Source organism: Salmo trutta, chromosome 26, assembly GCF_901001165.1.
Source record: "Salmo trutta chromosome 26, fSalTru1.1, whole genome shotgun sequence".
Classification (NCBI taxonomy): Eukaryota; Metazoa; Chordata; class Actinopteri; order Salmoniformes; family Salmonidae; genus Salmo; species Salmo trutta.
In genome coordinates, this window is record NC_042982.1 from 6,528,030 (window position 1) to 6,555,237 (window position 27,208).

A 27,208-nucleotide genomic window follows, 5' to 3' on the forward strand; every position below is an offset into this window, starting at 1 on the left:
GCCAACCAAAACCTTTGTTTTTATTGTCAAAGGTACATTTACCACTGGGACTGAGGATTATTTCATCCAGAGTTTTCCCCTTGAAGTCTGCCAATCTGCCCTGTTCACACGCCATCAGTATTTGACTTATTTTTGCCAGCTGAAGCGTTCCCTCTGGAAGACGGTAGAACTTTCGATGAATCCGAATGTCGTGACCCAAGAAGTCAGCAAACTGGTCCTGTTCTGTATCATTGAGATTTAACACTCTGGAGAGGGTGGCAACCTGTTTTCGTAGTTAGGAGGTAGAAACATGCAAAGTAACAATTGCACATTAATGAATTGTTTGGATAAACCGACCAATTTCAATCTGTCATGACGCAGTATATCTGACACAATGCGGCTTTCGGACATCTTCAATGCATGTTGGATTCCACCGAAAGACATACATGACTGACATTAATGAATTAAAAATAAAGACAACGGGAACATGCATTGCTTGTCAATACACCAAATACAATTTTAGCAAAAATATTGGTTAACAGTTTAGTTAATAGCTTACCTTCTTGCATGAATGCAAACATCTGCAAACATCTGCAACCATCCTCCTCTTCCTTAAAAACGTGCTGCACAGCTACTTCAGTTTGAGTTTGAGTTTATTTTATTTTTACAGGGACAGTGCACATTAATCAACGTTTCAGTAAAAGTGCCGGTTTTAGCCTGCCGGCTAATTTTCAACCGCAGTCCCTGGGCAGATGATGGCTATTGGGCTTCCTATCGAGCACTTTGAGAGCCTGTTTGTAGACAGACTGAATAGGTTTTAATGTTGTATAGCAAGCTTGGGCCCAACTAGTCAAGCAGTATGTTAAGTGGGGGAGTATCATCGATTTGAAGTACAGTCTTGCTACCTCTGTGGTCAAATAATTTCGTATAAATCAGAAATTAGCTAGGTTGAATTTGGTTATTTGAATTACCTTTTTCACATGCTTTTTAAAAGAGAGGTTGGAATCAAGTATGATGCCAAGGTACTTAAAATCAGATACCACCTGGAGCTTCTCCCCTGACAGATAGACATCTGGCTCAGTAGCATCTGTTGCCCTCTTTGTGAAGAACATGCAAACAGTTTTTTTCACATTGAGATGCAAACACGAGTCACTGAGCCACTTTGTAACCTGGACCGTTACAGTAGTGAGTTCTTGTGCAGCTTGTTGTTTGCTCTTTGCATGCACATATATCACTGTATCATCGGCATACATTTGAACTTCAGACCCAGTGCAGACAGAAGGCAGATCATTAATGTACAGGCTGAACAGGAGGGGCCCCAGTATTGACCGTTGGGGCACGCCCACATCATAGCTAAGAGTGGGCGACAGCTCATTGCTCACTCTGACACACTGAGTTCTACCTTCAAGGTATGATTTCATCCATCTCAAGGCATCGGGGGAAAAGTTGAACTTGGACAATTTTGTGATGAGAATCTCATGGTTAACAGTATCGAAAGCCTTCCTTAGGTCCAGAAACACAGCCCCAACAACGCCCCCTTTGGTGATCACGCTCAGGCAGGGACAGGCTTGCCAGGTCAATTTCAAATTTCTAGGAGTCTGCTCAAAACCAGCCTTCAAAACCCACCTTCACTAGCTCAATTTTAGAATACAGGGAAATTAATCAATTTTTTAAAATGCCATGTTGGTAACGTTGCAATATAGAAGTAGTATAACAACTTCCACCTAGCGACCAAAATCTTTCACCTGCAGCAAAGTTTTCAAAGTACATCAATAAACCACAAAATAGTGTACATGGCAACCTTGGGCAGACATTTATGCTGCAACATGGGGGAGGGGGGAACTGTGTATCATTTATTATTATTATTATTATATATATTTTTTTTTATTAACAACAAATCAATACAGGAAGTACATGTGGGAACACAAGTATATATAAATAATATACAAAGGACGGGGGGAACTGTGTTGACCTATGAAACATTTGATAGTTTGGTACTTTTGTGCACTTTGCAGTGGGGGAGGGGCAGGACCTCAAGCTGAAATGATGGCCAGTAGATATGCAGAACAATGATTCCATCAGCCCAGATTTCTGAATATGTCTGCAATGTTATTACTGTTAGCTACATTTCCTTAGACAATTTGGGTTTGTAGCTTACACAATCAGTATCAGTGAGGTGTTAAGTGCAGCTACTTGAAAGGTCTGTACATGAGAGATGGAGTGGTGGATATGGACATTTTTCACTGGGGAGACTTGCTGACACAAAAGTATCTTATGGCAGGTTAAGATTCGATCTAGCAACCTAACCCCTGAGCAATCAGGTTCACTACCTGCCCACAGACCACTCAAACAGCCTACTGATATTAACAGCCATCTCTCACTATAGGCACTCAGCTACTCTCATATTCTCTCTTAACAGGCCTTTTTTTAAATCCTATTTGCATTTACCCTCCACTAGACCCCTGGTTTCACTATGTGGAATAAAATGTAATGATAATAAGTGATTTCTGGTTTGTACTGCTGTGAAGACGTAGGCCTTTACATTAGCAGTGATCTCTTCGCAAAAAGCCTCAAGAAAACTCATAATAAATTTGGGTAGCTGATGGGTAGCTGATGTTCATAACTTAAAGGACAAGTCCCTATAAGCCTTTGTCAGGAATCAGGACTGGGTTAATAAAGTCAAAGCAACTACATGTTTTACAAATGGTGGGCTATCAAATGGTAGGCCTAGTTATAAAATGACATTATAGGCCGACACTGTACACTATAGGCCTATTTCTTTTCCAGATAGGAGAAGGTCTATTGCAGACTTGCCTAGTGCGGCAAAATGGCCGAAACATGGCCTGGTCATGGATGAAAAGCACCTTTTGAAACTGGGGTAGAACTGAGGGAACATAAGGCGGACCCCAGGATTTCAGCTTCCTGTGTTAGCTGTTGTAATCCTCTTGCTGCGTTTATTTGTAGATAGACTCACCCCAACAAGGAGCTATGGGGAGGAAGGTATAATCAAAATGTCTGCTTAATGCTTTTGAAGGAGCAGCAGAAAAGTGTATCCAAGCTGGGGTACCACTTGCTAGAATTGGTAGTTGTAGCAGTAGTAGTAGCCATGTAATGGCAGCAGTGTTGTAGTCGAGTCACTAAAGCATATGTCCGAGTCAATTCACAAGACCCTATGGCTAACTCTGAGTTGAGTCAAAGTCACCAATGTTTGAGTCAGGAGTCGAGTCACAAGTCCCTATGGCTGAAATCAGAGCCCCAGTGTTCGGTCCAAGAGTTGAAGTCTAAGACAATGGGTCCATATTAACTTAATATTAAGTTATTAACCCAGTCAGATAGTGGCAGGAGGAATTTGATCAATCATTTTTTATATCCCCTTTCTTTCTGTGCCAACAAATGTTTATATGCTACAGGTCAACCAGATTGTCAGCTAGCTAGCTAATTAGGTAACATGATTGAACATGGTGTGGCTGCACAGCTTCTCTATCGTTGATGTAGTCTAAATAGAAACTGAAAGACACAGACAGACAGATATACTTCTATAGACTATACTGAAGTCAGATATTAGTGGCTAATGTTAACATTCTGTGGAGGTCAACTGCTCCTAGATCTGTTAAAAGGTCTACAGCAACAACAACACATTTTATGTTTGTGTTGGAGAGCAAATAACAGGCCTATCATTTGAAATCACATATTTTAATGTTAAGCTTTGATTTGTAACATGAAATGTTTTTCAGTGCATAGTAGTCTACAAGAGTCTATGGAACATGTTCATATTAGTGGTACAGTTGAGTGAGAATTTGAGCTAGCAGTTGGAATTTTGATTCATTGTATGACACACCCTACACTACAGCAAATCATTGAGCAGCCTCCCATCCCCTTCTCTGCTCCCATCCCCCCCTCTCCCCCCCCCCCACCACCACCACCAAGTCATATATATTAAGGCCAAATATAAGTCTTAATGAAGAAACTGCTATAGTCAATACTGAAGTAAATATTAGTGGCTGATGTTAACATTATGTGGAGGTCAACTGATCCTAGATCTGTGACTTTATAAGCGCCTAAAGCCAACTCTAATATACAGTACCAGTCAAAGGTTTGGAAACACCTACTCATTCAAGGGTTTTTCTTTATTTTTTACTATTTTCTACATTGTAGAATCATAGTGAAAACATCAAAACAGAATAATACCTATGGAATCATGTTGTAACCAAAAAAGTGTTAACCTCTCTGGGGTATGTGGGACACCCGCGGGTCACACTATTCAACAGCCAGTGAAATAGCAGGGCAGCAAATTCAAAACAACAAAAATCTCCTAATTCAAATTTCTCAAACATACAACTATTATATGTTATTTTAAAGATACACTTCTCGTTAATCCAACCACATTGTCCTATTTCAAAAAGGCTTTACGGCGAAAGCATAACATTAGATTATGTTAGGACAGCGCTGAGACAAGAAAAACCACACAGCCATTTTCCAAGCAAGGAGAGGCGTCACAAAAACCAGAAATACAGCTAAAATTAATCACTAACCTTTGACGATCTTCATCAGATGACACTCCCAGGACTCAATGTTACACAATATATGTATGTTTTGTTCGATAAAGTTCATATTTATATCCAAAAAAACCATTTTAGATTGGTGCATGATGTTCAGAAAACAGCCGGTGAATGAGCACATCAATTTACAAAAATACTCATCATAAACGTTGATAAAATTTACAACAGTTATTGAAAGAATTATAGATACACTTCTCCTTAATGCAACCGCCGTGTCAGATTTCAAAATAGCTTTACGGCGAAAGCACATTGTTCAATATTCTGAGTACAGAGCTCAGCCATCAAAGCAAGCTATACAGTTACCCGCCAAGTTCTGAAGTCAACAAAACTCAGAAATAGAATTATAAAACTTCACTTACCTTTGCTGATCTTCGTCGGAATGCACTCCCAGGACTCCCACAAGAAATATTTGTTTTGTTCGATAATCTCCGTTTTGTTCACGCGTTCAGATCACTATTCCAAAGGCACAAGGCGCGAGCGCAAAACCCTAGACGAAAAGTCAAAAAGTTCCATTACCATTCGTAGAAACATGTCAAACGATGTTTACAATCAATCCTTAGGGTGTTTTTAACATAAATATTCAATAATATTCCAACCGGACAATAGCGTATTCATTACAGAGGAAAAAGAAGGAACGGCGTGCCTGCGTGACCGCGCAGTAAACAACTCATTGGTCTCAGGCAGTCCAATTGTTGAGTCAGCTCTTATTCTCTCCCCAGTAACAGTAGAAGCATGAAACAAGGTTCTAAAGACTGTTGACATCTAGCGGAAGCCTTAGGAAGTGCAAAATGAACCCTAAGTCACTGTATACTGTATAGGCAATCACTTGAAAAACTACAAACCTCAGATTTCCACACTTCCTGGTTGGATTTCTCTCAGGTTTTTGCCTGCCAAATGAGTTCTGTTATACTCACAGACATCATTCAAACAGTTTTAGAAAATTCAGAGTGTTTTCTATACAAATCTACTAATTATATGCATATCCTACCTTCTGAGTCTGAGTAGCAGGCAGTTTACTACGGGCATGCCTTTCATCCGGACGTCAAAATACTGCCCCCTACCCAAGAGAAGTTTTAAACAACTCAAATATATTTTATATTTGAGACTCTTCAAACCCTTTGCCTTGATGATAGCTTTGCAAACTCTTGGCATTCTCTCACCCAGCTTCACCTGGAATGCTTTTCCAACAGTCTTGAAAGAGTTCCCACATATGCTGAGCACTTGTTGGTTGCTTTTCCTTCACTCTGCGGTCCAACTCATCCCAAACCATCTCAATTGGGTTGAGGTTGGGAGATTGTGGCCAGGTCATCTGATGCAGCACTCCATCACTCTCCTCCATCACTCTCAAATAGCCCTTACACAGCCTGGAGGTGTGTTTTGGGTCATTGTCTTGTTGAAAAAGAAATGATAACCCCACTAAGCGCAGACAAGATGGGATGGTGTATCGCTGCAGAATGCTGTGGTAGCCATGCTGGTTAAGTGTGCCGTGAGTTCTAAATAAATCTCTGACAGTGTCACCAGCAAAGCACCACCACACCTCCTCCTCCATGCTTCATGGTGGGAACCACACATGCGTAGATAATCCGTTCACCTACTCTGCGTCTCACAATGACACAGTTGGAACCAAACATTTCAAATTTGGACTCATCAGACCAAAGGACAGATTTCCACTGGTCTAATGTCCATTGCTAGTGTTTCTTGGGCCAAACAAGTCTCTTCTTATTTTTGGTGTCCTTTAGTAGTGGTTTCTTTGAAGCAATTCGACCATGAAGGCCTGATTCACGCAGTCTCCTCTGAACAGTTGATGTTGAGATATGTCTGTTACTTGAACTCTGTGAAGCATTTATTTGGGCTGCAATCTGAGGAGCAGTTAACTCTAATGAACTTATCCTCTGCAGCAGAGGTATCTCTGGTTCTTCCATTCCTGTGGCGGTCCTCATGAGAGCCAGTTTAATCATAGCGCTTGATGGTTTTTGCGACTGCACTTGAAGAAACTTTTAAAAAGTTATTGACATTTTCCTCAATGACTGACCTTCATGTCTTAAAGTAATGATGGTCTGTTGTCTCTGTTTGCTTACTTGCGCTGTTCTTGCCATAATATGGACTTGGTATTTTACCAAATAGGGCAATCTTCTGTATAGCCCCCCTACCTTGTCACAACACAACTGATTGGCTCAAACGCATTAAGAAAGAAAGAAATTCCACAAATGTACTTTTAACAAGGCACACCTGTTAATTGAAATGCATTCCAGGTGACTACCTTATGAAGCTGTCTGAGAGAGTGCCAAGAGTGTGCAAGGCTGTCATCAAGGCAAAGGGTGTTTACTTAAAAGTATCTCAAATATAAAATATATTTTTATTTGTTTAACACTTTTTTGGTTACTACGTGATTCCATATGTGTTATTTCATAGTTTTGATGTCTACAATATTATTCTACAATGTAGAAAATAGTAAAAATAAAGAAACCCTTGAATGAGTATGTGTGTCCAAACTTTTGACTGGTACTGTATATATATTTTGCGGTTGGCTAAAGACTCAAGTATGAAGGTAGGGTGGCCACGCCTATCTTGTTAATGAACTTATGGGGCCTAAGGCCATTTCTAATATATAGATGCTGCTATTGGCTCAGTACTCAAGTATGATGTCGGGAGTGCCACGTTGCGCCACCCAGTTAAGTTACAAGTGTACAGGGGCAAGCCTTCTTTTTCTAATATGTACCGGTTCATGAGGGTTGCCTAATCCCGCATATGACATTTTAGATAGATGTGACCTTTTTAACCCTTTGAATCAGCCACTATGACCCCAATTGTAGGCACGTCCGGTTGTCACAGGAAGCTGAAAGTAAACACTTATCCTCATTGGGGTAGGCTTTTACAGAACCCTGAGTTTCAAGTCTTTACGTTAAGAACTGACTGATTTACAGAGGGTTGAATTCAGTGTTTTCACGTGCTGCAGGTTGGGTATATCAAAACCCCTTTTAGGGTTATTTAACCACTTCCGGTTGCTCTAGGAAGCTTAAACTCAACACAGGTAATCCTCATAGTGGCTTGATGGATTGTCATTGAAGACAGCTTGATATGGCAATCATAACCCACATAGGTATCAGGTTGAATTTAGAGCAGCAGGCAATGCATTCCTATGGGGAGAGATGTCAATGTAAACTGTTAGAAGAAAACACCTTGTTTTCACTGTTAAGGGTTAATTCCACACGGTCAAAGGCTTGCACAGATCGGGAGGACCTTAGGAACGTTCTGGTGATTGAAATGTGCTTCTAGCCTCAACGGTTCTGCCGCTGTCACCCAAAAGCACCTCAAATTTAGGTCAGGCTTCATTTTGGGCCTTGTGCTAAGACCTTTCTGGATGTCAATATCTTTCCCCAAAAACGTCAGAGACAGCTGCTCTTCACATATGTGGCTCTTTATATGGCCCCCAACCATAATCTGGAATTATATTAAATTCAGACTATACATGGATACATAGCACTACCTAGGTGGCACTTGTAAGTCCTCCAAAAAGGGCTAAAAAACAGATAAAAACCTGGTTTTCTAATATGTACCGGTTCATGAGGGTTGCCTAATCACACATATGACATTTTAGACAGATGTGACCTTTTTAACCCTTTGAATCAGCCACTATGACCCCAATTTTAGGCACTTCCGGTTGTCACAGGAAGCTGAAAGTAAACACATCTCCTCATAGGGGTAGGCTTTTACAGAATCCTGAGTTTCAAGTCTTTACGTTAAGAACTGACTGATTTAGAGAGGGTTGAATTCAGTGTTTTTCACGTGCTGCAGGTTGGATATATCAAAACCACTTTTAGGGTAATTTAATCACTTCCGGTTGCTTCAGGAAGCTTAAACCCAACACAGGTAATCCTCATAGTGGCCTGATGGATTGTCATTGAAGACAGCTTGATATGGCAATCATAACCCACATATGCATCAGGTTGAATTTATAGCAGCAGGCAATGTATTCCTATGGGGGGAGATGTCAATGTAAACTGTTAGAAGAAAACACCCTGTTTTCACTGTTAAGGGTTAATTCCACACGGTCAAGTTTAGGCTTGCACAGATCGGGAGGACTTTAGGAACGTTCCTGGGATTGAATTGTGCTTCTAGCCTCAACGGTTCTGCCACTGTCACCCAAAAGCACCTCAAATTTAGGTCAGGCTTCATTTTGGGCCTACTTTTTTCCACGGTTGCTGCGGTCAGACCGAGTGAGCTACGGTTAAGTGGGGCATCTCGTTGAACTCGGCACGGCCTACAGGCGATGGTGGTGCCATTAAAATGCAAATCAATTTTTAACATTTTTGACATGCGTTTTTCTGGATTTTTGTTGTTATTCTGTCTCTCACTGTTCAAATAAACCTACCATTAAAATTATAGAGTGATAATTTCTTTGTCAGTGGGCAAACGTACAAAATCAGCAGGGGATCACCCTCACTGTAACTCTCCAGGCAGCTGTCAGTTAACAATAAAGTGTTAATAATAATCACTTTATTGTCCGTTTATAACCCTCGCCAGCTCAAATTAGCTTCTTGTCCCTGAATTTATTCAAGGGATAGTGGCCCTATGCTTTCCCCCTACACACAGTAGTGATAGGATACAATATTTTCATTAGTCTCTTACATTTGACATGGAAGCTTATGCGTTTCTGTCTATGTTCTGTTTTAAACAATTTGTGTGAAACAAAAGATACGTGGTGCTCAAAACATTACATTTTCTTTGTGTAGGCCATTAGAGAGCATAGATCTGCTGTGTTAGAACTGTTTTACAATAGTGTCACGTTTGGCTTACTTTGAGACACTTTCGGTCAGAGCTTCGTGCATCATACAGGAAGAGGCTGTGTGGTCCACTTTAGAATGGTGTGATTAACTGGGAATGTGTCCAAGGACTTGGACCATCTCCCACGACAAGAGCCTGGAAGGAAGCATATGAAAGATGCAATTTCTTGCTCACTTTCCTCTAATTTCTTGCCAAGTTCTCCTCTAAATTGTCTCTGCCACAAGTTGTTTTCATTCCCATTCTATTTCTTTAATAGTTATAGTACTACTCATGTACTATTTTTGGACCACTTCAGAATTCGGACAGTTTCCGGTGTCAACCCATTATTTTGATATACAGTAATTTCATTGTGGTTTCTGAGGCTCCACTAAAATATCCTAACGCTTTCTTCAATCACCTACAGATAAGTAATTACCTTATGGAAGAGAAGAGACACAATCACATCAGTTCCTTCCATTATTTTCAGCAACACTATAATGTGTTTGTAGTGTATACAATTGTTTGCCCTGTAACTGGACAGCTTTGTTTGATAGTTGTTTATGTAGAATGGAACTGAACCAAATCTTCTTTGTCTTTCATACAGTAGTTCTGTTAACTTACAGGTGCCAACAAAGCTGTGGCCTCCCACCCAGCCTTGTACAATAGTCACAACTAAGAGAGAGGATAAGCAAGGATCTTATCTCAGTCAATATCTGAGTTTGGAGGTTCTTCATTTATTGTCTAAATGTTGCATTTATTAGAATAATCCTTTATTAAACTTTTGAACAATTCTTATGACGGTTGCTATGTTGGCAGATGCTCCTCTGTCTTCTCTGACAAGTGTGCCTTGTAAAAAGCATACCGATTTCAGATAAAAAAGTGAATTAATGTTGACTGATAATAGCTGTCCATCCAACCTGACAGAGCTTGAGAGGATCTGCAGAGAAGAATGGGAGAAACTCCCCAAATACAAGTGTTCCAAGCTTGTAGCGTCATACCCAACAAGTCTCGAGGCTGTAATCTCTGCCAAAGGTGCTTCAACAAAGTACTGAGTAAAGGGTCTGAGTACTTATGTAAATGTCATATTTAAAAAAATGTTTTACAAAAAATACATTTTTGCTTTCTTATTATGGAGTATTGTGTGTAGATTGAATAGGGGGGAAAAAACGATTTAATGCATTTTAGAATAAGGCTGTAACGTAACACAATGTGGAAAAAGTCACGAGGTCATGGTGAAGTCACACACCTACACACAATTGCTTGGTTAGAAAATAGGCTTTATTTCCTGCCGTTTTACGATGTGGTACAATCACTAAACAGACAGATTCATGCCAATGATGTTAGTGTCACATTGAACAAAGAGTTTCAGTGAGTAAATAGCTTCAGTATGGAATAGCCATTATTAACACAATATAATTGCATTAACGTTAAAGGAACATTTGCGATAATATAACAGAAAACCCCTACCCAGACAAACATAATTAAATATGACTCATGAGAGATCATAAACATGCTAGTTTTTCTTGTAAGCAAATAAAAATTGCTAAAGATATACTGATATCTTAAATGGGTCATCTGTGATAGCCACATACATTTTTTTTAGTTTTAAATGAATGATATTCAAATTGACTCTTGAAGAATATAATGTATGCCTCATGAGCTTAGTTAAACTGTCCTACCCCATCAGAACCCAAAATAGACGTTTTCTTTTTAAAGCCATTGTAAGCAATGTAATTGTGAACAAACACTGTATTGCCTGAAAACATGGTTAAAAGTATCATTTTGAGCACCTGGAGAGGATGGAATGGAGAGGGTAGGAATGATCAGAGATGAATCTTATGGTGTCTGAGAAAGGTATTTTCATCCAGATGTAAGTGTTGCCCGGCACCAGTTCAGGGGAGCTGCAGTGGTCGGGTAATGTGACGTAGTGAGGGGAAGGCAGGGGGTTGACATGGCCACGTGAGGCCAGCATGTACATGGCGTTTATCATCACAATGGACCGCTCGTTCATCTTCACGGACACACTCTCCACTGTCCCCAGCAGAACTGACACACACACACACTTTAGATTAGTTTTGTGAAGCTACTGTAAATCAATTAGTCTAAGTGCTTCCCAAAGGGATTCAAGTGTTTTCCAAAATCTACATTTACATTTTTTTACATTTTACAGACGCTCTTATCCAAATGCATACATTATTATTATTTTTTTTTGTTTTTTTGTACTGGCCCCCCGTGGGAATCAAACCCACAACCCTGGCGTTGCACACACCATGCTGGCGTTGCAAACACCATGCGCTACCAACTGAGCCACAGGGAAGGCAGGGAAAATCATTCAAGTGCTACCCACAAAAGTAGATTCAAGGGCTTCCCAATGCTCTTGCTAAAGGTCAAAGATCCTGTGCTTCAAACTGGAAGCCTTACCTCTGGTGTGACACAGGACTTCAGTCTTCAAATCCCCCAGTGGTAGAAGCCTGGGTCCTGAGGATAATGAACAAATGGGCTAAGACAGAGACAGAATCCAGGCAGGGACCCATGAAAAGACACCCCCTTTATCTTATTCTTGTATGCCACTTAGCAGACGCTTTTATCCAAAGCAACTTACAGTCATGCGTACATTTTTACTAATGGGTGGTCCCAGGAATCAAACCCACTACCCCAGCGTTACAAGCGCCATGATCTACCAACTGAGCTACAAAGGACCACATGAATAACAAATAGAATCTTCATATCACTTGTCTGCCCTGTATGTAGGTCTTTCGGAGACCTTTCAGAGAGAAACTGTGACATAAATCATGTATGGATGAAAAATGGGAATCAAGTTCGGATTGTATCCGGTTCCCACTGACCTGGAATCATGTTCTTGCTGGTGGTGTGTAGTTCAGGCCTTGAGTACAGGACCCCCGCGCAGCATGACCACAGGGAGGAGTTGGGGTAGCGGTGCCCACAGCAGGTGAACCCTGGCTGGGTAGGGTAGACCAGGTTCAGCCCTGGGGCAGAGCAGCAGGTCTGCGTGGTGCCAGCCTCCATCAGGACACTCCCACAGCACTGGGCCTCCTCTGAGAGTCTGTCCTGAACCTGCAGGTTGTACAGAGTCCCTGCACAGCACTTCATCTGGTCACTGCTGTGGTCATAGGCCTTCCCTCCGCAGCAGGACTTGTTCCCCCACCTACTGTGTCTGGGCAGAGAAAAATATTTGATCTCCCTATATCAAAAGAGTCCATATCATCTCTCAGAATTTGGATCCTGTTGTGCTGTCATGTTGGGTGAGATCAGAGCCATATGTACTGATAATTATTTATCATTGATTGGATTTTACCCATTCTATTTCGATGAATAGCTCTCAAGGAAATGGTATCTGGAGAGTTCTAGCTCTAAAAATAATGAGTTTTAGCCAATTGATTACTTGAATCCACAGATTGAGCAATGAAGAGAGATGACCAGTAGCATGTATTCATGGATGCCATGGGAAGCCAGGCTTCCCCCCCAAAAAAATGGACCAAGGAAAAAATATAAAATAATGTCTCTTTTTGTTTTTATAATTTTCCTTCAATTCGCAAGAGCCTGAATGTATCTCACCGGAGAAAGCATCCGAACGAGCGAAACAGAGCCCCTCTGTATGTGTCGGCTATCTATCTGATGCTGTCAGGTCATATTGTTGCCACGTATAGCATTAGATGAAAGGGAAACCGTTGAGCATTTGGCCTCCCTTGATAAAAAAGTATAAAATAATAGCCAATCAACATTGAGCTATACTGAGTGAGCTCAACTGTGAATGTTCCTGGTGCACCAACAAAAAGTGTCAAGGGAAGCCAGTTTGGATTTGGCTTCACTCTTATCACATCAAATAAAGATAAATATGTTGTTGACAGAAACAACTTCAATTGTTGCATCTCTTTGTGTTGTTGTCCTTCGGAGGCTAGCTAGCTAAAATTGTCCCTTTGCTAAATTAGCCATGGATGGAGATAGGGATTTGTACTTGTGGTTTTATTTAATTCTACGTACTGGCCAATGATTATAACGGCAATTCTGATTCAACCATAAATTCATACATTGTGCCCCTGGACTGAGAGGACGGAAGTTCAATATGTAGCTAGATGTAGAAGGCTAATGTTAACTAGCTAACGTTGCCCATGAAAGGAAGTTAGGCTAGCAAGCAAGCATTTTAGCCAGGTAGCCTAGGACAACAAAAATATGACAGAGTCATAGACCGTTTTGTTAACAGGAAAGAAAGGAGGATGGCATTGGCTTTTCTCCAGAAGTAGGGTGAGTAAATTTGTTTTATACTTGAACAAACGTAAGCATGCACACGCACACACAAATCAGAACCATGGACAGCCACATCATATTTAGTTTATGTTGATTGGACTAAATAGTTATTGGTATCTTTTAGTTGTCACTGTATTAAACTAAGCAGAGGTAGTCCCTGTATTAGACTAAGCAGAGGTGATTTGATAATGTTGAAGTCGAAATGGTGCTGAAATAGTGAAGGCAGCTCCAGTTTTCTTTGCAACTTGCGGTAACTCTCTGGTTCTAATTCATTAGTTTAGTAGTCGGCAACATTCTTGCTTGACCATGTAATATGCTTTGTGAACATCACCAGACAGAGCTTGCTCTCCAGTTTTGTGATGAAACAAAGGTGTGGTTGAATTTATTTTGATTCAAATGAAAGTAGATTCAAGTGAGTCACTCACAACTGCACTGCACAGACCTCCCGCTTATTTCATGACCAAAATATTCAGCAATGGTATCAGTGTAAATTCAGACTGCCATGCAAGTTCCTGGGAAAGCACTACGGGTTGCGACCCACAGTTTGAATGACAGGGTCATAGCCTTTTCACATTAGAGCATTGATTGTTAATTATGTGTTCGCCCACATTTCCACTTTTTCTCTATAGAATTTAGATCAGCGTGTGAAACCCAATGAGACAAGATCGAAATTGTGGGGGGAAGTGGAAAGAGGGGTAAAATACATACAAAATAATATATATATATTTCCAGTCTGTCAGGTCATGATACATTTTTCCATATTTCCAATTAACAGACTTCAGTCAATAATAAACAAAGTTTACATGAAAAATACATTAGTAATGTCCCTAAAATCCCAAACAACCATCAACCAGCTTCCTCCCATAGCCGCGGGAAGTAGGGATGCTGAGGGTGCTGTAGCACCGCTTGAAAAAAATCACAAAATATATTTATATTTAAAAAAAATTAAATTATATAAATGGTGCACAAGGCCTTTATTACTCTTGTTTGAGCAAAGAAGAATCCTGGCTAGATTCAACTACCTATAGTTTCCACTCTATAGAGCAACTCACTTGTGTCCGTTGCAGCAGATTTCATACTGAGGGTCGTATGTGTCCTCTCCACAGCAGTGTTTGCCTGGATCGTTGAGATGAACGCGTGAGCCACACACCATATCACGGGATGGCAGATACAAGTGGCCACCTGGGGAGCACTGGTACCCATCCTCCACCACACGGTGCAAGGTCTGGTTACAGCACAGCACCCCTTGGTCCTCTACACCATACGGAGTTGTACCGCAGCACTGAAAGAGAGACACACACTAGTCAGCAGGGTAACAACACACACACACAACATGAATAACAGACATGCAGACACACCGTAGCATGCACATACCCAAAATTTTAACACAATCAGAAAAGAAAGTAAACTTGCTATAAAAAAGAGTCTAACTGTCTTACCAGCGGACCTGTGCACACGTCTTCTACCAACAGAGCGCCAAGCGAAAGAGGAGCTACTCTACTCTTAACTGGTTGCAGGTTGGGGCTTACAGAACTAAATGTGCTGCCAAAACTGACATAGTACCGCATATAGCTTTTGTAAAGCAACCACCAGAAATAGTCATTGTTACTGGTAAATCACGGGGCAGATTGTCTCCCTGACAGACTTTTAGATGAAGCAGCACTCTAGAAAATTGGCCTTGAGTATAGGACACCCTCTTCCCACTGGGCCCGTCTAAACATTCTGAGTGGACTGAAATGGGTCTGTGGATAATGTATAGTGTCAGCCTTGCCTTAAAATGCCACTTTTTAGTTATTTTGACCATTTAAATAATTCAAATACACAGATACATCCCTGTGCTGTACAGCATTGTCTTTATGCCTTGACAAACAACTACTCAACAAGCGTATGGAGGAATTATCTGTTTTACTTTAAATTGACTGAGATGAGGAGAACTGATTTTTATGTAGCGGAGCAGGTTCAGTGAACTAAGCTTTAGTTGTAGGCCTAAGCTCTGGACTTACCAGGTTTTTTCCAAGCACCCTATTGGACAGCTTCCCGGCACAGCAGATTTTACTGTCTGGATTGTTTCCCTGAGAGCCACAGCTAGCACCATTGTAGAGATCTGGTTAGAGAGATGGGAACGAGGAAGGACAGCGATGGGGATGGTGGTGATGATCAGATCAAGACTGGTAAATAATCTGTCTGACCTGGCAGCATTTACTGTACATACTGTAAAATCAGCATCCATACAATACAGTGCGATGACTGCTGAACAAAACTGGCCATCTGTTACAAATATGGACTGCTCTTTCACCTACATATTTGATGCATTATGGCCTTGTAGAGAAATGTTACAGGAAAACCCCCAAAATTTGGGTAGAGAGATTGGACGATTCGACTGATGACATAAAACAGCTGTTTAATGCTGTTTCCTCCCATGTGTGGTATGTGGAAAAGGGGGACACCTAGTCAGTTGCACAACTGAATGCATTCAACCAAAATGTGTCTTCCTCATTTAACCCAACCACTCTGAATCAGAGAGGTGCCTCCACGTCATTGGCACTCGGGGAGCAGTATCTTTCTTTCATGGTAGAGCACCTAATCTTCCACAAGAACTCACACACGTGTCTCATTTAAGATTTTATATTTAATAACGCTTTCTGGAGACTCATGGAATGCATTTCCAATGTCTCCATCGTGCTTCTCTGTCTGTGTGTGTATAAATAGCACAAAGATGCACACCCAGTCTGAGATGGTGGGAAAATACGTACTGGGAAAATACGTACTGTTTAAAGTATTTTCCCACTTTCTCAGACTCGGTATGATACTGCTCCCTTAGTATCCCCCCTACTGTCTTACATGGGGTGTGGTGGAGTGTTCCCTCACAGCAGGTCTGGTTGTGAGAGTAACTTTGTTCCAGGAGAGATGTAGGGTTCACACAGCAACGTTCTGTTGGGTTGAAACAGGCACCTAGACCACAGGGCTGTTTTCCAGACATACTGGAGGCAGATGGAGAAACAGACAGAGTGGGGAGGTTCTGAGACCACCTCTGCAGGAAGTGCAAGTCAGAGCAAGGAAATGCACAGGAAGTCTATAAACTGGGAAAGTTAAACTATTTGTTTGTCATTACATCCGCCTCCACAGTTTACCAGGGGAAGACATTAATTTCAAAGGATCCATATGCACAGTGCACACCCACAATTAGATGCCATACAAACGCATGCACATAAATACATTAACAGACCATAAACATACAGTAGATATGTATACAAATACACACATACAAGCATAGTTAAAACTATCATTTAAAAATTTTAACAATCTATCATGTTCCTAATTATTCCATCACACTTGTTCTACAGACAAACTTTTACAGTTAAAGTGCCTATTGGAGGTTGTCTCAGTGTCAATGTGCTTGTTGGCAGACCATTCAATGCGTCGGGCCAATGTCAAAAGGCAAAACCCACAAGGAAAATAAAGCAATATCTGACACCTGCAGATGTTCAGTAAATACTAAAGAACATTCAGAAAAACTGATATGTACTGGGTGTTTCTATTTGAATTTTAATGATGTTGCATCATTTAAAATGGATGCCATCCCATTGTGGCTTTTAGCCAATGGACATCAAGTATATTATTTTAAAACCTGAATGTTAATGAAATGGTTGAATTGAACATTGAATAAAGAAAGTGAAACATGAGGTTTAGTATACTGTATGGTTGAAGGTCAAAGGCAATCTTACCATTTTGGAGAAGTCTGAGCAATTCCCATGTGCTGAAACAAAAGAAAGAACAAAATACACACAAAGATGACTAACTATCATAATGTGTTTCATTACAACCATACAAAACCAGTAGGTTGCCTTTTACTAACATTAGACCCCGATGATGCACAGCAGCTTGCATTGAGAGGCTGTGGAGATAGTGGTTCAGAATCGATGCAGCAGCAGTGGCTTCGCTGGTCAAACTGGTGGTCTCCACAGCACCGGTGGTGACCAGACATTTTGGTCAGGACCTTTCTTTTAACGACATTTCCACAGCAAAGCTGGTGGTCTTCATTGTAAAGCTCTGCGGAACAGGTAATAATTATTGATCAGATGTACTGTTTAAATGACTGAAGTGCTTTCAAGTGCTCAAGTGTAACAGTCTTGACATTGTGGAGTGAGCATAGAAGCCGTGAGGTGCAGGTGGGAAACATCTCCCAAACAGCTTCCGGAGCAGACAGACCTCTATGGGAAAGACAGTTTGAGAGCAAAGTCTAAAACAACACCACCTCTGTTTATGCCTTTGTGAAGAATAAAACAAACACAACTACATAATCGATGATGACAGCAAAGATGTCAATAGGTGTGAATAGACCTGATCTCGCTTACCTTTTCCACAACACTTGGAATGGGGTTGGGTCCTGATTAGGATCTGAGAGTCACAGCACAGCTGGTTGAGTGGGTCATAGGCCCTAGAACCACAGCAATCTGACACCAGCTGGCTCACATTCAGAGTCAGCTGACCTGCATCGGTTGAATTACAGATAAACACATATCAAAAGGAAAGTTGGGAGGTGCTGAGAAAATAATGTTTTCACAGTTACCAGGTTTGAGTGAATACTGTAGATGCCATGGGATACTGCTAGGAGACATGACTCTGTCTATCTCACCTTCACAACAGGAAGCCTGGGTGAGGTTAAAGACCCTGTTTCCACAGCAGGACAGCCCCGCCCCTTCATGTAGTACGTTTTCACAGCAAGTGTAATCTAGAGCGTCATAATTCAGCCCGCCGCAGACGTGATCTCTGGGAGACCTGAAAGGCAGAGGCTCATCTTCATGTCTAGAGTGCATTTCCTATATCTATGTGCAGCACATATACTAGACATAGGCTGCATTCCTCCCCTCAGCCCTCAAATTAAGTGGACACTTCTGATGACATATCATGACGTCTGACGAGTATACGCTTGCAGGGCAAGGGGCGAGGGAGGAAGGAATGATTTTTAAATGGACCTCCCTTGCCTGGAAATTCGTCACTCGTTCGTCCCGCGACGATTTTCAGCCACCGGTAACTTATGGGTGCTTTATATGTGCTGCTGTCAATTATGATTGCATGTTTACTTATATTAACTATATAATTATTAATAATATAGCCTACTGTATGATAGCTCACAAATGAATTAGCTAACTAGCGTTAGCCTGCCTAGCTGGAACTTCTGATGAAGGAAAATGTTTTATTTCTACAATTTTCAAAAGCTAACCAAACAAAAACATCAGTACTTTTACGAGACATGTTTGTGCATAAGTAGCACAATTTGAAACGTATTTACATCCGTTTTTACTTACATTTGTATGTTGACTCCATATTGACGTTGAGGTTTTGAGTTTTGGCAGACTTTTCTTAGCGGATGTACTGTACAATCATTGTGAATTGAATTATGGGGCGTTTCAGGCCCGAAGTGAACATAATTGTGTACTCGCACTCCATTAAAAATTAGGGCTGAGGGGGTAAAAATGGCGCCGTAGAGAGAACACGGTGTTTCAGCGAGCTCATGTGACATTCGTAAATGTATATTCTTACATTAATCTCCTAGCTTGAAAAAGTGGTAGAATTGGCTAAATAAGTTACCCTACAATGAGTCTTGACGGCTATTTCTCAAAAATCTCCGACAACATGCCCAACAGAACTACTAAGAACTTGACCAAAACCACCATCCCTGTAGATGTGCAGGAGGAGCTAGCTAACGTTAGCGAAGCTAACACCATTGCGGATCCAGGCACAATGGACCTGGTGATTCAAAGGATGACGGATAACATTACTAAAGTGATCGATGTTAAGATAAGAACGGTCCTGGAAGCAATAGCAGGCCATTCAGCTGAACTACAGAGGGTTGTCAAACGTGTTGAGGCGGAAGGAAGAATTGCTACAGTGGAAACTTCAACTACATCTATGGACACTAAGATAAAAGCACTTGAGAAACAGGTTCGCGAAATGGCGGAGCACATTGACGACTTGGATAATCGAGGACGCAGATGCAATATTCGTGTTGTGGGACTCCCGGAAAATTCTGAACGGACACGTTCAGTATAATTTTTTGAGGAATGGATCCCTGGCTACCTACAAATGGACACTAAGGCTGGTCGTGTGAAGCTGGACAGAGCCCATCGCTCTCAAGCACCGATACCCGGTCCCAACCAGCACCCACGGCCAGTGGTTATAAAGTTCCACAACTTTACCGACAAGCAGCGCGTCATGGATGCGGCTAGAAACATCGGTTCTGACGGTAGTCAACGTAAAGGTCCAAAGGTCTCATTCTTCAATGATTATTCCACAGCGGTTGTACGAAGGCACAAAGCGTTTGATGAGGTGAAGGCTCGACTCAAGAGAATGAAGATGGACTACGCACTGCTGTACCCAGCCACATTGAAGATTATGGTCAATGGATCGCCTAAAAAACTCTACACACCTGAAGAGGCTGCTGCGTTTATTGACTCGCTCGGGTAAATAACTTTAAGCTGCACCTCTTCAGCATTGGATAACTTTTTATTTTATTTGAATCTGAGCATGTGATTTTTGGGTTTAGTATAGTTCGAGTTCAGGGTTCATATCATTTGTTTATGCTCAGTGAGATAGAAGAGAGTTCAACACATGGAAAAAGGTACCACCCCATTTTTACCGTAGGATTCAGTCTGGATATTGAATGGTCAAAGCGCAATGGCAGGTAACAGACTAAGTGTATGTACATGGAACATTAGAGGGAGCCATAACCCCATCAAAAGAAAGAAAGAAACTACTGTCTTTTTTGAAAAAATAAAATATTGATATTGCCCTGTTGCAAGAAACTCATTTGGATGATAAGGAGCATCTGAAATTACAACAAAGGGGGTTTGGTCAAGTGTTTTCTCATCATTTACATCCAGAAGTAGAGGTGTAGCAATTCTTGTGAAAAACAACCTACCACTTAAGGTCTTGAATTGTGTGAAAGATAAATTGGGTCGCTTTGTTGTAATTAATGGTACTTTACAAGGGCAGAACATTTCCATAATGAATATTTACTTCCCCCCTGCCCACCCCCTTGATTTCCTCACTAAGGTATTTCTAGACTTTTCAGAATTAAACTCAGACACTGCAGTGGTTGGAGGAGATTTTAATTGTTTGTTGAACCCCCTTATTGATAAGTTTCCCAGCGGTATAGCCTCATTCTCTCCTCAAGCTAAGTCACTTAAAGCTATTTGTGATGATCTGGGGTATGCTGATGTTTGGAGAACTTCTCATCCCTCCAACAGAGAGTTCACTTTTTTCTCTGCACCTCATGGATGTCAGACTAGAATAGATTACTTTTTTGTGCCCAGGACGTCTTTGCAGTCTGTTTTATCCGCTAGGATAGGGAGCATAGTCATATCTGATCATGCAGAGGTGATCCTGGACATAAAACTCAACGGGGCATTCAATCGGTCAAGACATTGGAGGTTGAATACAACCATTCTTAAAGACCATACATTCACATCATATTTTATTACAGAGTTTAAAGCATTTTTCTCTATTAACTCTCAATCAACAGATAACCCCTCGCTCCTTTGGGAAACCTGTAAAGTGTACGCCAGGCGTCTGATTATGTCATATGCAGCCACTAAGAGGCAGAAAAAGCGTGAAAAGCAAAAAGCGTTAGAGGGTGAATTAGGTACTAAAGAGAAGGACTACATTAAAACTCCCACTCCTGCCCTATTAAAAAAAATATCAGTCCTTAGATCAACGTTGGACTCTCTCCTAACACAGGACGCTGAAAAGAAAATGAGATTTGTCAGGCAAAAGCTATATGAACATGGCGATAAGCCAGGAAAGTACTTGGCGTACCTAGCTAAAAAGAGAGCTGACTCACAGTCAATTGCTACTATTACTGATTCTGACGGCAATCATTTATATGAAAATAAATTGATAAATGACTCATTTAAGAAATTTTATGCAAATCTTTATGCCTCAGGACTGCCAAATGATGCACCCAAGTTAATGGAGAACTTCTTTTCTAAGATTGAGCTCCCTACTATCCCCGAAGAACAGAGGTCTCTCCTTAATGCCCCTATTACCGAGGAAGAGATAATGTTCGCAATTAAGAATCTGCAAAATGGTAAGGCCCCAGGACCAGACGGGTTTTGTAGTGAATTCTATAAAGAGTTCCATGGCCTGATCCTTGAGCCATTGCGTGATATGTTTAACCACTCATTTTCAAATGACCAGCTCCCCCAAACGTTGAGAGAAGCCAACATATCACTTATTCTCAAAAAGGGAAAATGTCAAGAGACTTGTTCCTCGTACAGACCAATTTCCCTTCTGAATGTGGATAGAAAATTGCTTTCTAAAATTCTAGCCACAAGATTAGAGGACTTACTGCCACTAATTATGAAAGGAGACCAAACTGGCTTCATTAAGGGCCGTAAGTCATGCAACAATGTCAGGCGGCTTCTTAATGTAATTCAAGCCTACCAACGAAGTGCTATGGATGGTCTTGTGCTCTCCCTAGATGCTGAGAAAGCATTTGATCGTCTGGAGTGGTCTTACCTATTCTTTGCTCTAAATACATTTGGTCTAGGGGACAACTTTATAAAATGGGTGAAAGTTTTATATGATGATCCTCAGGCTGCTGTCCTTACTAATGGACTAAGGTCAAATAGCTTCTCTATACACAGAGGTACCAGACAGGGTTGCCCTTTGTCCCCCCTCCTATTTGCACTCGTTATGGAACCACTGGCCGAGGCCATCAGGGTAACGCCTGCTATACAGGGGCTGCTCATTGGTGATGTTCACCATAAAATAAGCTTGTATGCTGATGATGTCCTGATATTCATCTCTAGTCCTGAGACTTCAATCACATCTCTTATTAATATTACTGAATTATTCAGCGAATTCTCAGGCTACAAGATTAACTTAACTAAATCAGAGGCTATGCCACTTGGTAACCTTCACTCTGTACCTAACACTTCTCCCCCTTCCCGTTTAAATGGTCTCCCTCAGGTTTTACATATCTGGGTATATTTGTAACCCCTTAATTCCAGCAAATGTACAAAGCCAATTTTGTTCCCTTGTTTGATACGATAAGACAGGATCTGGAGCGCTGGAACTCTCTTCCGATTTCATGGTTGGGTAGAATATCCCTCTTGAAAATGAACATTTTACCTAGACTACTTTACCCAATCCAAATGATCCCAGTATCACTCTCCAATAAGGTAATAAAGGATGTAAATGGATGGTTAAGTTCCTTTATATGGAGTAAACGCAAGCCAAGACTTAAGATGGCAATATTGCAGCTGCCAAGTTCTATGGGCGGCTTGGATTTGCCCAATATCAGGTTCTATCAGCGGTGTGCCCACCTATGCTATATTTCTGACTGGATCACAAATGATGACTCCTCTATTTGGTTAGACATTGAGACTTCTCTTTCAAAATACCCCTTACAGGATCTTTTATTTTTCAGAAGTTTCAAGTCTGTAAAAGATCACTGTAATAACCCCATTACACTTAACACACTCAAAGTATGGAGGTCAGTTCAACGTTTCCTGGGAAGGTCCAAACTAATCTCTGCTCTTACCCCAATTCTTAACAACCCAGATTTTGGCCCAGGATTCCTGGATGCTGGCTTTAACTTCTGGCTTAATAAGTGTGTACGCCGACTAAATGACTTATTTGCTGATAAGATTTTATTGTCATTTGAGCAGATGGTTGAGAAATATCGACTCCCAAAGCAGGACTTTTTCCACTTCCTACAAGTAAGACATTATATTCTGAAGAGCACCACCTTAATTGGCAACCCTGATATGTCTGTCGTTGAAATAATGCTTTTCTTCCCACAAAGGAAAATGTCTGATAGTCTGTTTTATGATGCTTTAAGGCCCTTTGCTGCTGTCGACACACAGAGGATGAAACACGTGTGGGAGAAAGAATTGTCTGTTACTATTGACGAAGAGATGTGGGAGGACATTTGGAGATATGCAAAAATAATATCTATATGTAATCGTACTAGAGCAATTCAATTAAGAATAATACACAGATTGCATATATCCCCAAATCGCAGACATGCATTTAGCCCCTCTTCCTCTTCTCCTCAGTGTCTCAAATGTAAAACTGATACAGGCACCCTAACACATTGTTTATGGTCATGTACCAAAATACAAAGATAATGGTCTGGTGTTCTGCAAGAAATTGAAAAGATCCTAGGGGTTGATCTAGAATTGGACCCAGTTTCTTTACTGTTAGGTCTCCCCAGTAGGCATGTTACTTCGGTGGGTAAGAGGAGGCTTTACAACATCCTTACCTTCGCAGCGAGGAAAAACATCCTTTTACAGTGGATTAGTGATAAGGTTCCTTCTATTAAAGATTGGCATAAGATACTATTTGAATGGGTGCCACTGGAATATTTGACATGTACATTGCATTCTAAGACAGATCAGTTCTACAAAGTATGGGAACCTTACCTAAATTACCTAGAACCTGAAGTATCAGCTATTATGCTGCAAGGATTCTCTTAGAATGGTGATCTATGTATTTCAGAATTACACTGTACGGTCCATGTGGGGGAACCTAACTTCTTGGTTTAAACTGAGCTTTTTTGGTTTTAATTTCTGTTGGTATGTTTGTTTAAAATTTATGTATTGAGAGACGCAATGATGAGGATGGGGTGAGAGAAGTGCCGAGCGGGGAGAGGAAAATGGTGTATGTATGTATGTATGTATGTATGTATGTATGTATGTATGTATGTATGTATGTATGTATGTATGTATGTATGTATGTATGTATGTATGTGTGTATGTGTGTGTGTGTGTATATATGTATGCGTATGTATAGGGGTGTATATATATATGCAGGTATGTGTAAGTGAGTGCTGTTTTTTGCTTTGTCTTTGTTGTTGTATCTCTTAATATGGGTGAAAATTGTGAAACTCCTATAAAAATACTGTTACAAAAAAATGAGGGCTGAGGGGTTTACGTTGAAAACTTCCCTTGCTTGGCTAATCATTTGGACCGACGACAAATATAGCCGAAGAGATTCCTCCAAGGGCATAAGGCAAGGGTAAGTTGACGAGGGTGTGTCTGTTATGAGTTTGAAACGCAGCCATAGACATAGTGGAGTCACAATGCTCACAAATACAGTCACATCATGCTGACACATCTTAATTAAAGAAAGGTAGTAGGATGAAGTTGCCCCTAAACACTGATCTAAGGTCAGTATCCCCACTAAAGATCTGGGCCCAAGGGCAGCTTCTACCCAGAGCACAGATAGTAAGGGTACTTGCTATACTCACATGTCGTAGAACTTCCCAGCATGTGCAGAGACTGGAACTCCAAAAGGATTGACTTGCCCTGTGAAATGTGGAACATCCCCACATCAAGACAAAGCACTGGCTATGTATTCTGTGAAAATCTCTCTCGGGTCATGAGGAATGCTATTAATCTAAGGTATACCTTACTTAATGTATTGTCAGGAAACAACGGTATATCTATGGTTAGCGCTCCCTAAAGTTATCCGCAGCTCAATAGAAGTTATTTGAATTAAAAAACCTTATTTGGCTTAATATACCCAAAGCTCTAAACCACACAGCCAGTTGTATGCCATAGAAGGCTATACTGTTCAGAGCAGTGGTTTGCAACCAGGGGTACTAGGACCCCTGGGGGTATTTGGCCAATCCACAGGGGGTACTTGAGATTCTCAGGAGGCCATAGGACTACTGGTAAAATGCACACGAGGGGGTACTTCAGGGGTACTCCGGGCAGAGCAACATTCAGTTGGTGGTACAGTAACTGAAAAAGGTTGGGAACCACTGATGTAGAGCAGGGTTTGTTAAATGATGGTTTGGGAACCAAAGTGGGCCCTGAGCATGTGAGCGGTGGGTCGTGAGCTATTAGTAAACATTTATAATCACACAATATTTCTTCTTCATTTGAGTCGTTCAAGGACGGTACATTTCTCATTTGGGTCTTGAGCTGAAAAAGCATAAGAACCTTTGGTTTAGAGTAATGATGGGGCTCCCGAGTGGCGCAGTGGTCTAAGGCACTGCATCACAGTGCTAGAGGTGTCACTACAGACCCTGGTTCGTTCCCAGGCTGTATCACAACCAGCTGTGATCTGGAGTCCCATAGGGTGGTGCACAATTGGTCCAGTGTCATCCTGGTTAGGGTTTGGCCAGTGTAAGCCGCCATGGTAAATAAGAATTTGTTCTTAACTGGCTTGCCTAGTGAAATATAGATTTTAAATGATGACAACTAATTTCCCTGACTGATCATCTAGATTGCAGATATCCCTATAAAAGTATCACTATGTTTGGGCTTCTAAACCAAAATGATCCACTGCATTCCAGATTGACATTTGTTTTTCAGGATGCATTTCAAGGAAATAAGGTACATAATGTATGAACTCTCAAGTCCAAACCACAAAGCAATAATTTACAATTAATTCTGCTGTGGCTTAATCTGAGAGGCAGAGTAGTAGCCTACACCTCTCAACAGCTGGCCCCATTTCATTCATGCAAACAGATGAAAGACATGATAGTGCTTTCCACTTACCAGGTGTGCTGTAGCAGGGTAGAGCCAGAAGAACTGCACAAATTCAAAAAGCAAATGTTAAGGAAAGGAAGTCTAGAGGTTCTACACAAATTCTAGCGAATGTGCAGAGTTTGATAGGGATGGTCACATACCAAACATCAGTAGTGGAGTGGTCATGGTGACTCTTTCCATAAAGGACTCTCACTCTACAATGAAATACTCAGAGGCACTGAAATAAGTAGTACATTTCAGCCACACCTACAAGTACATCCCCTGACAACAATATCTAGTTGCCTAGCCATCTCAAAATATTCTACAATATGAACCCATGTCATTAATATGTTGTTTGAGTCATTGTTTTGCTGGAACCTCCTTTTCCAGTTGCAGTTGGTGAATTGAAAAAACTATCATTGCTACATTTCCAAAACGTCAGGTATTTTTAAGAAACAACTTATGGTAACACTTTCTAACAGCCACTACTTCATCACTGTTTAGGATTGTTTCCTTAACTAAATTAGTAGTGAGAAGGTTGGGAAAAAACAGGGGAAATACAGTAGGGGAAAAAAGTATTTGATCCCCTGCTGATTTTGTAAATTTGCCCACTTACAAAGAAATGATCAGTCTATAATTTTAATAGTGGTTTATTTGAACATTGAGAGACAGAATAACAACAAAAAAATCCATAAAAACGCATGTCAAAAATGTTATGAGATCTTGCATGGATCTATGTGAGATCTTGCATGGAGCCCCAGGGTGAGGGAGATTGACAGTTCTTTTGTGTTTCTTCCATTTGCGAATAATCGCACCAAATGTTGTCACCTTCTCACCAAGCTGCTTGGCGATGGTCTTGTAGCCCATTCCAGCCTTGTGTAGGTCTACAATCTTGTCCCTGACATCATTGGAGAGCTCTTTGGTCTTGGCCATGGTGGAGAGTTTGGAATCTGATTGATTGATTGCTTCTGTGGACAGGTGTCTTTTTTACAGGTAACAAGCTGCGGTTAGGAGCACTCCCTTTAAGAGCGTGCTCCTAATCTCAGCTTGTTACCTGTATAAAAGACACCTGGGAGCCAGAAATCTTTCTGATTGAGAGGGGGTCAAATACTTATTTCCCTAATTAAAATGCAAATCAATTCATATGTCACGGTT

General features: G+C 41.0%; 1 protein-coding gene across 1 annotated transcript; it reads right to left on the reverse strand.

The window, feature by feature from the left end:
• Positions 1 to 10,561: 10,561 nt before the first annotated feature.
• On the reverse strand, positions 10,562 to 26,343 carry LOC115162983 (uncharacterized). The gene is made up of 13 exons (XM_029714536.1): positions 26,215 to 26,343; positions 26,084 to 26,116; positions 24,826 to 24,883; positions 18,205 to 18,347; positions 17,924 to 18,058; positions 17,425 to 17,618; positions 17,294 to 17,325; positions 16,410 to 16,549; positions 15,572 to 15,672; positions 14,621 to 14,850; positions 12,149 to 12,477; positions 11,724 to 11,780; positions 10,562 to 11,348 (listed from the first exon to the last, which is right to left on the reverse strand). The coding sequence occupies exons 1-13, from the start codon at positions 26,252 to 26,254 to the stop codon at positions 11,080 to 11,082; spliced, it is 1,761 nt and encodes a 586-aa protein (XP_029570396.1). The 5' UTR covers positions 26,255 to 26,343; the 3' UTR covers positions 10,562 to 11,079.
• Positions 26,344 to 27,208: the final 865 nt, after the last annotated feature.